The sequence below is a fragment of the Myxine glutinosa genome, chromosome 5, assembly GCF_964187855.1.
Source record: "Myxine glutinosa chromosome 5, kmMyxGlut1.1, whole genome shotgun sequence".
Taxonomy (NCBI): Eukaryota; Metazoa; Chordata; class Myxini; order Myxiniformes; family Myxinidae; genus Myxine; species Myxine glutinosa.
In genome coordinates this window covers 38,865,252-38,880,896 of record NC_136265.1, presented here as the reverse complement: position 1 = coordinate 38,880,896, position 15,645 = coordinate 38,865,252, and the positions used below count along the sequence as shown (strand labels likewise).

Here is a 15,645-nt window from a genome sequence, read left to right as displayed (position 1 = left end):
TGCCAGGATTCTCGGATAGACGTTTAATTTCACAACACACATGACAAAAATCCGATTTAAATTCAGAGATCGCCGATCGACCTGGCACAACCATCTTAACGCGATGACGCCACGCCGCCCCCCCCCCGTCTTGGCGCGCACCCTCGTGCCTCCGCACGAATCTCAACACTCCCTGCACGCCGCTCTATTCGCGTTCCCGGCGGGGTTTACCTCACGTTGGGACATGCAGTCGGCTGTCATAACAGAGAATTGTCAATAAAGAATCTACGACTTGACATTCCTTCCTCTTGTCTCGTCGAGACAAAGTATCTTAAGAGACAACGTGCCACATCGGGCTTTATTGAAAAATAATTGTGTAATGCGGGTATTGAAAAAATAATTGTAATGCGGGTATCTCCCAAGGGCATATCGTGCGCCCAAAGCGCCTCGCCTGGCGATTTGGCGAGCGTGTCGTGCGGTGCGTGCTTGGAACCTGAGGGCTCAGAACATGAAAGTCCATTAACGTTTCGGATCCACAACGAAGGCGTCTGGTCCAGATGAGGTTCTGCTCCGCCAGAGGGCCCGTCACCTCCCCTGCGGAACTTGCTCCCCCCACCCTTTGCAGACTCAGTCCTTGCAGATCTTCGAAGTTAATCAACGATCATGCCCATGAGGTCCCTCAAGTGCTGCTGTTCTGGGGAATACATAGTATTGTCAGTATCTTGTGTCTCAATTTCCTGGTCCGGGTACAGAGCGTAAAAATCCGATTCACTTGAAGCATTTGAACTTAATACATATGAAGCAAAGAGAGGAACTTCCTTTATGTCAAAGTCTCCCATGGGCGCCTGGTCGGCTTGCGGGTCTAGGATATCCACGTCGGGTCCCTCGACCGCCAGACCCAGTGTCGCAATCAGATCCATAGTTGGGTCGGAAGGGGGCGTGCAGCTGTCAGCTTGTAATACATAAGCAGCGTTAGCCAGTACACGCAAGGGGTTTATAGCACAAGTATCACAGTCATCACATACACCGTTACAGGCAGCAGCCCGTTCCCACATGGGATCCGCACAAGTATCACAGTCATTACAAAATTCAATGCAATTTTCTGGAGCGCCGGTCGCAACTGCCTTGTTGAAGGACCCGTTCAGGTCGACGGCCTCTGTGGTCAGAGCCATAGTCGTTGTCGGCGGCTTTTTCACTTTCCATCCTGTAAAATACTTTCTCATACAGAGGAGGACTACAGATTTCATTAGTGCCCCCCAAATTACTACCCCGATTATCACAGCCAGTGCGGTCAATAACCACTTCACTATGGTGCCCGTCCATCCCTGGAACCAGTCAGTGAGCCAGCTAAATGTATAAGAATTTTCGCGCGCGATCCGATCGATCGTCAGGGCGTGGCTAGTTTCCCTTAGTCTCACTATTGCGGCTGACACTCCTTCAGATGGATCGGGTATGTAAGTGCAACATTTTCCCTCTATAATTCCGCATACCCCTCCTTTCTCTGCCAGGAGCATGTCCAAAGCCACCCGATTCTGCATCACCATTGTACGCATGTGAATTACCGTGTCCAATAGTATGTCATGAGCCGTAGCGGTGTCGTTTGCCACCTTTTCTAGGGTCAAAGCCAATTTGTCTATTCGGAAACTATCCATGACTGTGCCCGCTCCTGGGAAGAAGAAACCAAACACCTTTTCCCATAGACTCCCGTGTAGTTTAGTGGTTCCATCTTCATTCATGACTGACCTCTTATTACGCCTGTCCAAGGACTTTGGGTCTAGCTCATCCAGTATCTCAACGTCAGGAAGGACTGAACCCAGATAACATGTGCCCCCCCAATTATTTGGTAAATAGGGGTAAGCCTTGTCGCCGCATATAAACATTGTCCCATGGGGTGGGACCAGGTGGGTGGATAAGCACTGGAGTCCCTTTACCACCCCATTAATCCTACTAACCCCCCTAGAGAATGTTATAGCCGTTATGTTGTGGTTGTGTTTATCTTGCAGTACTATTCGTAATGTAATCCCCGAGCTCCCTTGTCCCAGCTTCCCGGGGAGAGTGTAGGCGCATTCTGATTCTCCCATACGCAAGTGGCCGGAACCCTGGAGGCAGACCTTCCCTTTCTGTGGTTTGACCCAGACGGGGGCAGGCCTCTCGGCCACATGGGCAATCATTGACGGGCGATAATTAAATTGTCGATTGCAACTCTTGCCGTTGTCAACCCCTTCTCTTTCCAGCGTGGTGACTAAACATGGGGAATCGATAGGTTGTGAGCAGAGGTCATTGAGGGACAGAGGTAGCACTATCATGTGTATTCCTGTGGTGCCTGCTTGGGGAAAGCGCATGCACGACCAGCAGTGTGTCCTATTTTGAATTGTTGCCACCTCCCTGGCCACTTTCCAATATGTGTTTTCACCCTTCTTTGGGGCCTTATTCTGGGGTTGTGGCGTGAGTATGTATTCGATGCATGGTATGTAGTTCCTTTCGCCACCGGCCGCGCCAGGGGTCCAGACGCTGCACCGGACCTGCATAGTCATGTCTTTCCCTAGGCGTGTGCGTGTTTGTAGCTTAAAATCAGGGGTTCCCCATTGGTATCCTGGTTGGGCCAAGGTCTTAATGCTAGCTTGCCCGTCTTCCCGGAACTCTCGTTGCTTTTGTAGTACCATGCCAACGCGTCCAGGCCCTGCCGACAGTGCTAGCCAATTTATGTTCACCCAATTTGTGTGCAGGGCTTTCTGTTCGAAACATGGTAGTGATACTCTTTGTCCCCATGTTACGGTGAGGTGTCGGGTTTCGTTTTCGCATCTATTGGAATCGGAGTTTCCCCTAGCTGCTGTCGCTATCAATAGTATTGTACCTATGATTAGGCCCATCCTTACTGTGGTTGCTGTGGTGTAGTGTCTGGTGCTTGTATGGCCAACTTACAGTGCGTGGCGTGGATCCACGAAGTCTTGCCCTCGCAAAAGACTGCCGTTGGTGTAGTCAGCAACACCTGGACTGGTCCCTTCCACCTTGGTTCCAAGGCGTTCTTGCAGGTGAAGTGCTCCACGAACACCTGGTCTTTTTCCTCTGGTGGAACACCTGGTCCACAAGTCTCCTGGGAACGCCTGGTCCACAGGTCTCCACCCCATAGACTCAATTCATCCAATCCATAGCCCCATAGAACACCTTTTCTCCAATTTCCTAATCCACTTTTTTCCAAGTGGATCCAATTTTATCCAATATTCAATTTTTAAATTCAATCCCATTTAATCCAGTCCAATTCAAATTAAATTCAATCCTTCTCTCAGCATCCCATTACCTGTTTCCAACATCAATAAAAATAAAATTATAAAATTAATAAAAAATCAATCATCTCAACTCTCAAATCGAATCAAAAAATAAAAATAAACGAAAATTACTTCAGCGAGAGTTTCAACTAGAATTAACACAAACAAACCACCATTAACCTCCATTAACACAAACAAACCACCATTAACCTCCATTAACCTCCCCCTATTATTTATTTATTTTCACGAATAAACAAATAATAGAAATAACCTGGTCTACTTCCAATTTCAATTCTGGTCAGTTCTGGTGTCTGGTCACACACAATGTTTTCCCCACCCACTGTGATTCGCTCAAAATAGATTCTCACTGTTATGTCTGAAATTCGTCTCATGAAAACCCATTCAAGAGTCCGGTGTGACAGACAGCCAAACACATAGACACGCCGAAGACCCCAGGGTACCCATCAAACTAGCTTGTCCCCAGATCCACAACACAGCGAAACATGTAACTTTACTAAAATAATCACTTACTCATAACTAATACTCATAATAACTCATAATTACTTATGTAATTACTCATACCAATACTTACTTAAAATAATGTAATATCCCAATCTTCACCCCCTATGCAAATTGAAGCACCCCGGACGATCCACAACCAATATCAACCACTGTAGCCGTCTTCCCCTCCAGGCAGCCACACACAGCCACATACATCTCCACCCACGTCACACAAGACAACAGCCAACCAGTGTGTCCACCACACAGAAACCTTTGGCAATGCAACAACCGAACTCCCAGACAACCAACAACGAAACCCAATCCATCTCCATGGCTCATCAAGCAGTTCCAACTTAATCCAGCTTCACATACCGATTTCCCCAAAAACTCGTGAAACTTCACCCCCATTCTGGAAAAACCCTGGACTAAACCCTGACACCCTAAATAACTTCAGACCCATCTCCAACCTACCCTTTCTGTCAAAAGTTTTGGAACGTGCTGTGGCCACTCAACTCAAACATCACCACTCTGCCAATAACCTGTATGAAACATCCCAATCCGGATTCTGCTCCAGCCACAGTACTGAAACTGCTCTCCTCAAAATCACCAGCGACCTTTTCTCTCCTCTGATGCCGGCAACCTCAACATTTTCATCCTCCTCACCTCAACGCCTCCTTTGACATCATCAATCACACCATCCTCCTCACCCTGTTTAGACCAGCTTGTGCCTATTAAACCCAAATTAGTTCACCCCCAAGCCTACAAGGACCACCTACAGCACTGCAAAGATGTCCTCTACTCCACCTACTACCCTCAAATTATCCACTCTGGCTCCGGAATCCCAAAAGCACTCTTCTCTACAATAAACAAACTAAATAAACAAACTTTACAACGTGAACAAACTCCTCAGCGCCCTGGATACCACCACCTGTCATTCAGAGTAGACAACAGCATCTCCCAGTACCAAAGACTTACAATCAGACCGACAGACAGACAAATAACAGAGGCATGTCGCCAGCCCCAGCACAGGACATCACCTTTCCGGGCAGGCACAATATAATCCACAGCATCGAAATGCCAATTTCTATCCGGAGCCTCGCAAAGCCAAAATCCATGCATGCGTGCTCCATCATGCAACCCGATCTGTACTCGGTGCGCCCGGCGCCCCCTATAATCAGTGAGTTATAATAACCACAATATCTCTGGCACCCAACTCGTGATACCACAATTTAATCCACGTTACTTGCATCTCTTCATCCTCCCAAATGTCCTCCATTTAACGTGACTCAAATCCATCTCAAATCCCCACAGCTCGATCGAACACGTCACTGTACTCGACCCGGTTAAATTAAATTCCAAGCGTACTGTACCTGACGCTTCCACAACAACAAAAAACTCGATATTCTCTGTCCACTAATTATGTACATGACTTCAGTTTAACCAACAATATAATGTCCTTTCCTTCCAGATTTAGGTTCTATATCCTGTCGTTAAAGCAACACCTCGTAGACTGACTGCCTGTCGTTCTTCCAAGGTTAGTGAATTACCTCTGACCTTTCCCTTGCATATCTCGAACAAGGGTCAACTAAACTTTAAAAGGTCAAACTTCGAATTGGGGTAACCAGCGCTTTATTTTTCCGCAAATAATACAAGTCCGGCGTCATTCCCTGCAAGAACCACATCCAGACAGACAAATGACCCTTATTGAGGCTCTACATCGCAAAATGCTAGCTCCTACGAATCCAACAACCGTCACAATCCGTCCAGGAACTTCCGTACGAGGCGTGCTTCACAATGCATCACCTCTCTACCTGGTGCACCTTTCGCACATCCCTCCTCGTTCGCACAACGCTTCATCAACACACCTCCTCGCGCCCACACCTTGGCACAAGCCACACCACATACCGACAGTTGAAACCTCAACCGTCCTCCTTCCTCGGATCAGCGTTCTGTTGAAACGTGACATTTCTGCTCAAATTATTGAATTTCCAATTTTAATAACTTAACCTTACCAGCATACTAAATCTGTGTCCGCATCGATCAACACAAATGCCTCGATGCACCTTCCAGCCGCCACTCCGCACTGTACCTTACTGTATGAACAAGACTTCCTGTTGGAACTTGGCTCCGGAAATTAATTACTCTGTCTTGAAATCGTTTATTTTAGCCATCTTAAATAAATTCATCCATCTATCCATCTTATAAATCCATCTTAAATAACGTATTCGTCCTGTGACATTGCCTGGCATATATGTCGCAGCCGGCCACTATTCCGACATGGCTCGTCTGACATGAACGTTCGAAAGAAAAAAAAAACAGCCCATCCTGCAACCATCTCCAAGAAACCGCTTCATATCAACAGTCGATCGACAAGGGCACTCCGAGTGCTTTCCTGACCCGATTTATATCAATTCGCTTCCCAAACAACTCCCAAACAGATGACAGACAAATGCATTGGCCAGATACACACGTCAATTAACATCCCAATATACATTCATTCCTCATTCATATACGAGTGAGTCTCCCATTCTTCGCGCGAAACTCAGATCGACTCAAATCATGCCTTTCTCCAGCCACTCCCAAACAGTCTTTGCTCATTCATGTTACGTCTCTCATTCAAGGAAAAGGATTTTTTTTTTTTTTGGGACGGGTTGGACGGGGGGTGGGTTGAGGTGAAAAAGGGAAGGCAGGGCGGGGGTGTTGGGGTGTTGCCTAGAGCCCCGGGACTGAGCTCAGGTCTTGGGGGGGGGGGTGGGGGGTCCTTTTGCACGGCCCAATTCTGCGGCTGTGGAGGGGGCCCTTGTATGTTCCAGTTTTGGGGAGGGGGCCCTTGTGGGTTCCAAATTTTGGGGAGGGGGCCCTTATGGATTCCTGGGCAATCATTTGCAACATGTCGTCCTTTACATCGGCCTTCTTATCGTCGCCCATGTCCCACTGCTCGGCCGCTTCATCTAATTGGTCGGTTAGCCTTAGTGCGATGTGTACCCCGGCCAACAACAGGTCGACCAGAGCCCCCCAATCGTCGAGGGTCTGGGCCGGGGTTGGTGCTACATTCGGCCAGCGTGCGTGTACTTTGGCCTGGTCCCACACCCGCGCTGGCAATACAGCCTCTCCCATGTGGCAGACGTCCCGCCAATCTGCGCCTGTATTTTGTATCCACAAACGCATAAGTTCCGGTACGTGACCGGGCTGTTCAGCCAGCAAGGTTCTCACCCGCTCCTGCATAGCCGCCAAATCTGGTTCTTTCAAATGGTTTTTTTAAAGGGACACATCTCGATTGTAGGCTGTGAGTTCTCCGATTCCGTGAGCCCTTCCACTGAGGGGTACAATACAATACTCCTAGCCCTTCTGGGGCCGCGAACCCGCTGTCCGCCCCATTAATTTCTTGTCCTCTAAAAGGATTGCCCGGGCTAAGGTGAACCTGAGGGGCGGCTGGTCTAGTTTTATGGGGGTCTAACCCCTGGGGGAACAGGGGCGGGGGTGGGAGAGGTGGCGCCTGTAGCCCGGGGACAGGGCTCAGGGCTTGGGGGGGTGGGGGGTCTTGGTCTGGCATCTGGTCCAGCGGCATCACTCGCTGATTTACTTGTTTAACTGCTTACTTACTTGTCCTCTGGCCAGGGATTATTTAAATCTTTAGTTAACACCGCCCAGTCCTTTAATGGTCTTACCGCGGCAAAATGATGCCTCTTAAACATGAAAGATGCCGGGGTTCCCTTAAGGGGTCCCCTTCTTTCATTAGCTTGCTTCCCATCTTATTGCTCTGGGCTGATCCTTCCTGGAAAGTTCTCGGCCTGGCTCAACCTTTACGGCTATCCGACCTCACTTTTCCCCTTCCCTTGTACCGAACGTTATCTTCACCGATATCCTGCGCAAATCCTTTTACTGGCCATGTTCCTATGGCCTTCTATGTTCCTCTGGCCTTCTATCTAAGTTAGCCATAGCCCTTCGTTCCCTGGCATGCAATGGCATACCCCATCTTGTCTCTGGGCTGTTCCTTCCTGGAAAAATCTTGGCCACCTGGCTTCAGCCTATATGGCTGTCCGACCTCATTTTCCCCTCCTGGTGCTAACTGTAACTTTTAAGCTTACTGTTAAGTCCTTCCTGGTATCCTTACTTGTTTATCCTGGCTTTAACAAAACCACGTCATTCTGAGGCCTAAATGAGCCTTTACTTACAATTTCTGTTCGAGTGCAGACAGCGCGGATGACAGGGAAGCGGACTGAACCCGTTCGAAGAAGCAAGGTACAAATTTGGAAAGATAGCCCTCTGGTATAAGACAATTGCTCACCTTAATCAAATTAGAGTGCCAGCGTCCCGGCCTCGAGCAGCCTTCCTTCTGTCGCCCGGGCTCCGCTTCCCGTCCTCCGCGTCTGTTGACACCCCACTTCTGACACCATTTGTGAAGAATCAGCTCTTCGTTTGGTGAAGAAGTCCACAAATAGCCTGAAAATGACGCAGTTTTTTATTAAAGCCAACTTATACAGATCCGGAGGAGACCGACGTCTACAGCAAGCTACAGCAAGAACATGCCAAGTCAAGCCTTCCTGAAAACGCATTGATTCTCATTCACTTATATACGAATACGATTATCAGAAAATCTCCGAGAGAACAAAGCGACTGGCGAGAGTCCCTCCCACCGTTATCATTCGGGGGAGTCAGCCCTTCCTTATCATTCGGACCAAATGTTTCTCTGGGCTCCGAGAAAACAGAAATGTAACTCACAAAGAGGAGAGTGTATGCTTAGCCAAACAAACCCATATATTTTATGGGTTTGTGTACATGAGTAATTCAAAGCATGTTTATACAGAGTCATGCGTTGCTGTGATTAAAACAAAATATATATGGTTAACGATAGGTTCATGTCATTCTACTAGCATTACGCAAAAACAAGCGCATGTGGGCGTGGTTTTACGACCAGCCTCGAAAAAAGCACACGTATACAATTGTCCAGCATGACCTCATTTTAAACACAAACTGAAGCATGTTTATTAAAATTCAGGCGCCGCTATGATTATATAATTAATGTTTTTCAAGTTTATATCTGCAATTCGAGCACTCCGCTTGAAACTACACATTCCACGCGCGCATGAACGTCCGACATCCAGCGTCCGATATTCAGCAAAGTCGCAATGACCCACAATGCATTTGGGCACACATCCTCCGAGCAACCTCATACAGCACACCCGTGACTCGCGGCTCGCTCGGCTTTTGCCTAAAAACACAATAACTCTACTCTAACTTCCACGGAGCCGCACGGCGGAAACGCAGGTTTGTACCACATTTTAATAAAACGAACATTGCCAGGATTCTCGGATAGACGTTTAATTTCACAACACACATGACAAAAATCCGATTTAAATTCAGAGATCGCCGATCGACCTGGCACAACCATCTTAACGCGATGTACGCCACGCCGCCCCCCCCCCCCCCCCGTCTTGGCGCGCACCCTCGTGCCTCCGCACGAATCTCACACTCCCTGCACGCCGCTCTAATTCGCGTTCCCGGCGGGGTTTACCTCACGTTGGGACATGCAGTCGGCTGTCATAACAGAGAATTGTCAATAAAGAATCTACGACTTGACATATATATATATATTATAAATATACACACATACATATATATATATATATATAGATATATATAGATATATAAACAGAAATAGGGCACTACTTTTGACTCACCTTGTATATATATATATATATATATACTAGCAGAGGTACCCGGCTTTGCACGGGAGTGGGAGGAGGAGGGGAGGGGGAAGAGGAGGGGGAGGGGAAGACGGGGGGGGAGGGGGGGAGGGGGAAGCGGGGGAGGAGGAGGGGAGGGGGAAGAGGAGGGGAGGGGAATGGGGGGGGAGAGGGGGAAGGGGGGGAGGGGGGAGGGGAAGGGGGGGAGGGAAGGGTGCGGGGGTGCCCAGGGGAAGAGGGCCCCTCCCCTCCCCCTCCCCCCCCTTTCCCCCTCCCCCGCTCCCCTCCCCCCTTCCCCCTCCCCCTCCCCCCTTCCCCCTCCCCCTCCCTCCCCTCCCATCCCCTTCCCCCTCGTTCCCCTCCCCTTCTCTTCCCCCTCCCCTCCTCCTCCCCCTTCACACCAGGGGGGTTGACTCAGCCTGTCATCCCACCGAGGTCGGAAGTCGGAACTCATTGTCGTCAAATAAATGTAGCCTGTATGTTTCACTCTTTGTCACATGCCGTTGGTCCCATGTCAATCGGATGAAGTTGAAAAATTAACGTTACGAAGGTTCTCTGGGACGTACTGATTCCGAATAATGAAGTTGAAAAATTAACGTTCCGAAATACGCTAATTACGCTAACAGAAGCGCTGGAGGGAGCACTGCGCTCCCTCCCTTAGATTCCCTCCCTCTTCTGCTAGCGCTAATTACGCGTAACACACTAATTTTAAAACCCGAAGTTGTTTTAATTTTAAGGTGTGCTGTAGTCAGAAGCGCTAGAAGCGCTGCGCTCCCTCCCTTCGAATCCCTCTCTCTTCTGCTAGTGCTAATTATGCGTAATACGCTAATTTTAAAACCCGAAATTTTTTAAATTTTATGTCTCCGTGACATTCCTGGGACCATCCCGAGTCGAACAGTACTTGCCGCTCGCAAATCCGTCCACGGGTTCTCGAGATCTTAGAGATTGTAGACACATACATACATAGACACATACATAGATCAGGATACAGACACAGAGGCCAACTCTACTTTATATATATAGAGGTACCCGGCTTTGCACGGGAGTGGGTTACTTTGGGCCAGTGGGTTACTTTACATTAATGAGTAAATGTTTTTAACTCACCTGTTATTTGGGTTGTAGGCGTTCTGGTAGACGGTAGTAAGGTTGTCGGCAGTAGCTGTGTTCTAGGCTGGCTGCTAGACGTTAGTGGGGTTGGAGGTGGGCTGGTAGACGATAGATGGTGTCTGTCGGCGGGCTGGTTTGATACATATCGCAATCCATAATTATGGAGTGGGGCTGGCAAAAGACACATAGAATACTCCCTTGCCCTCTCCCGAGCAACGCCTGGCACCTCCTGTAGTCAATATATCAGTTCTACAGGGCCTCTGTGTAAACAACGTTCCGCGTTTTACTTTCGGGTGCCAAGATGGTAAGTTTTTCTTTGCTGGAAGTGCGAGAGGCCGCCACATACAGCTGACCATGGGTGAAGCAAGGCACGGACAGGTCCACTCCAATGGCCTTGAATGTCTGACCTTGTGATTTGTTGATTGTTATAGAAAAACATGGCTTGCATGGAAACTGGAGGCGACGAAACTGGAAAGGCAGCTCTGAATCTGATGGCATAAGTGGTATTCTGGGCAGAAGGATGACTTCACTTTTGTATGGCCCACAGGAAATGGTGGCCTCGATAACATTGGCATGAAGGCGGGTGACAAAGCAGCGAGTGCCATTGGTGGTCTTTGGTGGCTCCATGTTTCGGAGTATCATGATTGGGACACCGATCTTGAGAATCAGAATGTGTGGCGGCATTCCTGACAGCTCAATGGAGTTGAGCAGTTCAACGGGGTAGGTGACTGCCTCATCATCACAGATGGCACTGTCAACAGACTTGTACCTTCTCTCCTCACCAGGAAACTCAGACATGAGCCAGGTATTGAGCTTACTCACATTGGTGTTCAGAGGAGAGAGAATTGCTCGCTCAGCCAGCCACTCATGATTGTGAGCATTGGCAACCAAACATGGGTACACATCAGCCTTGAGCTCCTCCAATGTCTTCACAACCTTCCCCAGCCCAGTAGGGATTGTGATGGTGTCTGGTGCAGCTGTTAATGGGATCTGTCCATTGCCAACTTCCAGGAGCATTTTGGAAAAGTCAGCTGCCCCTTGATCCCCAGACAAATGCGTTCGCATGTTCCTTGTTAGGTGTTTGACAGTCACATGACGCCAGAGGTCGGAAGTTTTTAGACTGGCATTCACAATGTTGGCCCTTGTGCCCCTCTTGACCACAGGCAAGATCTGGCGGAAATCTCCACAGAGCAGCGTGGGTATGCCTCCCATGGGTCTGTGCACGCCTGTTATGTCCTGTAAAGTGCGGTCTACAGCTTCATACGCTGATTTGTGGGTCATTGGTGCTTCGTCCACAATGATGACAGCTGCATCGTTTATGACCCTGGCCAAGGCTGTGCCACGCTTGATGCCACATGTTGCTTGCTCCTTGGTGTGGGCGTCAAGTGGAATTTTGAATGTGCTGTGTAGTGTCCGCCCACCCTGGAGCAGTGTTGCAGCAATGCCACTGGATGCAGTTGCAAGGGCGATCTTTCCTTGGGATCGGATATGTTTGAGGATGGCATTGATGACGAAACTCTTGCCTGTGCCACCTGGCGCATCCAAGAAGATTATGTTACTGTGCCTCATGCCACTGTTGACGCTACCTTGTTCGACCAGTTGAAGGACTGCATTGTAGACATCACGCTGGTCATCAGTCAGCTGTTCAAGGAGATCATTGGCCTGAATTGTCAACTGATCTTGGTCATAATCTACCTCTCTGAAGTACTCCCTTGCGAGCCTCTCATCTGTGCCCCTCTGTGGTATTGGGAAGTCATACGAACTGAGAACACTGCCACCCATCAGCAACACCTTGTCCTCAAGTGCGCAGAGTGCCAGGTTGTAAACCTCATCATTGTAGCAAGCCGCAACATTACCAATATGGCGACGGTGCTGGAATAGGTAGTCTTCGGATAGCAGGTTACGAAAGTCCTCCCAGAGTGCACGTGGATTGCTGGGGAAGCAGCTGGTGAGAATGATGGCCAATAGGCTCCTGAGGTTTGATGCTGACTGGCTGATTCCTGCTTCCTCCATAGCAAGGTGAAGATGCTGGTCATTTTCCAAGAGTCCTCTTGCCAGGCATGCTTCACGGAAGGACAATTCTTGACCATCTACACTTCTCAGGGCATTGAAGGAAGTGGGACCACATATGTCAGTCAGAAGGAGGCGAACGTAGTAGCAGTCGCCTTGCCGTGGACTGATGCTGTACATGCGGCCAATAGCTGAAACTTCGTGGACAGTAAAATCTCCTCTAACAACCACGCCTCCTTGCTTGCGCCTGGTCCACTTCTTGCTTGACTTATCCCAGGTGTAGTACTGTGGCACCTCATGGTACTTGAGTGTCTTGGCGAAATCATCATGGCTGCAGAGATCAAAGAAAGCAGTGAGTGTGGTGGCTGGCGGTGGTCTCTGTGCCCTTTCCAGGGCATTTTCAGCATTAAAGTAGACTCTCTGACCATTCTCTAGGTGCACGGCAAGTCCCACAACAGGGGGAAAGTGCTGAGATATGGGGTGCTCCAGGATCCTCCATACTGCCTCACTGCTACCCACATAGCGAGCATTCTGGAACTGAGTGACTTCGTCCACTGGACAGTCTCCAGCCCCGATGCGCTGCAGTTGAAAGACAGCCTGGTCAGTCCCCTTGGTCACATACTTGGTTATGTACTTGATGCTACTAATGCTGGAGCATATCTCAACATTGATGTGGCTGTTGAATTGGCGGAGGAGGAATGGGTTGTATGGTACCACCCACTGGTTGCTGACCACTTGCTCCAATTGTCTTCCCAGCTGGTGCATGTTGATCTCCCCAATGTGACCACCATCCTCTGGCTTGAGACGCCGATACTTGGGGTAGCAGTCATTTCCTTGCTCTGTGCTCTGCAAGAATGGCTTTGGAAAATCCTTGGCGCACTTGCGGTCCCTCATGCAAGGACTGTTCTGATTGAGATGTCCACATGGGCCATGGATCATATGAGCCATGACCATCTTGTGCAGTTCCGGATCTATCTCCTTGTCGGGAATCTCAGCACTGATCACCAGGTCAATGTCATCAGGTCTGACCTTGCTCTCGGGAGCAAGCCACAGAAGGATATGTGCATGAGGGAGACCACGCTTCTGGTACTCAATGGTGTACAGGAAGGCTTGCATCTTGCCGAAAGCTCCACGTTTGAGTAGTTCCTTGAGCTTCTTTTGCTTTTGACGAAAGACCCGAGCTATGATGTCAGGGCGGTTTTGTGCCTCTTGTCCTGGCTGCAGGTTTTCCTGAATTTCAGTCCATTTGGGGTTGGTGGTCATGGTTATGAAGAAGTCAGGCTTTCCAAAACGGCGGACATAGGCCATGGCATCGCTCTGTTTTTCATGCATCCAGCGGGGGCCACCAGTGTATGTTGCTGGGAGTACAACGCTTTGTCCCACATTGTGTGGATCTCCATCACCAGCAAACAGGCTGTCACGCAGGCTCACATAGTCATCAGCGCGCAAGGTCTTCTGCTCACGACGGATCCAGCCCAATCTCTCAGTTTCTATCTTGCAGTACATGTCCACCAGAAATTGCTGAAAGAGGCGTCCCATTTGCAGTAGGTGGTTGCCCTCTCTTACCATGAGGTGGTAGCTGTAGTATTGAAGCTGGCTGACCTTGCGCCCTCCATCCTGTCCTGCAGCAGTTCGGGCCTGTAGATACACACTGTATCCGTCTGTGCCATACGGGAAGATGATTGGGTACTGGAGTGAATCATAGGATGCATGCAGCTCGCTGATCCTCTTGAGTTCACCATCTCGAAGCCTGAGGACTATGTCTCGGGGATTTGTAGGCTCATTGTCCATCAGGATGGCCACTTCTGGTGCTGACTGGGCATTGTAGCGACGGGCATGCTCTCCGTGTGGCCTCTTGTCCTCCCTGATGATGATCTGCCTCTCTTCATTGTTGCTTCCCTCAGCAAGAACATCATGAGCTGTCTTGAGTTGTCGGATCAGGTGATTGTTGTCATGAAACCAGATGGTAAGATTCCTAAGAATATGTGGATTAAGGCTGCTGTGGTTCCTGGCTGTCAGTTCATCAGCATGAGAGTCCAGGAAGTAGACTTGTAGGAACTTAGGCTGACCCTCCTCAGGTGGTAGCAAGGAACCAATGCGATGAAAGGCCTGGCCCTGAATGCGGAAGCTGGGGTTCCAACCCTGGACTGCTGCGTCTTTGTGACCAAAGCTTGTCATCGCAAATGATCCATTGTACCTTCTGATGTTGGCAAGGAAGTGCCTGCTGGTGGCATCTGTACCAGAGATGAGCTCATTGAGAAATGGTGGTAGGGCTGGGTAAGGGGTAAGGATGACTTTGCCATCACTGCAGCACACCCCTTTTGTCTCTCCATTAAACTTCATAGCTGCACAATGCCTGCACTTGTCGTTCATTTGTCCAACATTTGCAAAATTCACTGGGTTACCGCGGTCATAGGTGAAGGCCATGCTATTGGAGTGACGGTGTTGCTCGACGGTCTCACTGGCTCGTGCTTGTGAAGTCTGTAGAGCTGCGGCGTTGCGACGGCGATTTGCATCAAGTCGTACTTGCCGTTGCTCTGGCTGTTCTGCTTCCCGCGCAGCACGGAATCTTTTGGCGGCAGCCGTATTGCGTCCGAGAGCTGGCCTCTTTCTTGGCATATCTGAAGTGAACAATAACCATAAATGTTAAATTTAACTGCCTTAAGTTAAGCAGAGATTATAGCAACAATAGTTCAGCGGCGTAGTAAAAAAAAAAATGCGCAAGTCAAAACTGGGCGTAGTGGAGAGTGTATGCGGGCTGGCAGACGTTATCGGGATACATAATTCTAAAAATTATGATTATTGTGAACACTGGTAGGCGGGCTAGTAGACGGTAGTGGGGTTGGGTGGTTTAATTGACAATGTAAAATTGCGGCTTGTTAAATGATGCAAATTTACAAAAACTTGAACACTTAACATATTTTGTAAGTTAATATTGTTAACTCACCTGTTACCGGTGTTGTAGGTGGCCTGGTAGACGGTAGTGGGGTTGCCGGCGGGCTGGTTAATGGAAGTGGGGTTGCAGGCGGTCCGGTAGACGGTAGTGGTGTTGTAGACGGTAGACGTTAGTCTGTGGTTAACGTTCCGAAATACGC

General features: G+C 49.1%; 1 protein-coding gene and 1 long non-coding RNA gene across 2 annotated transcripts; both read right to left on the bottom strand.

Annotated features, from left to right (window-relative positions):
- Positions 1–323: 323 nt before the first annotated feature.
- Positions 324–6,024, bottom strand: LOC144892248 (uncharacterized). The gene is made up of 2 exons (XR_013623458.1): positions 3,456–6,024; positions 324–3,425 (listed from the first exon to the last, which is right to left on the bottom strand). It is a non-coding gene; the product is annotated as an uncharacterized LOC144892248 (long non-coding RNA).
- Positions 6,025–10,657: 4,633 nt separating this feature from the next.
- Positions 10,658–15,311, bottom strand: LOC144892247 (uncharacterized). The gene has a single exon (XM_078777907.1). The coding sequence runs from the start codon at positions 15,167–15,169 to the stop codon at positions 10,790–10,792; it is 4,380 nt and encodes a 1,459-aa protein (XP_078634033.1). The 5' UTR covers positions 15,170–15,311; the 3' UTR covers positions 10,658–10,789.
- Positions 15,312–15,645: the final 334 nt, after the last annotated feature.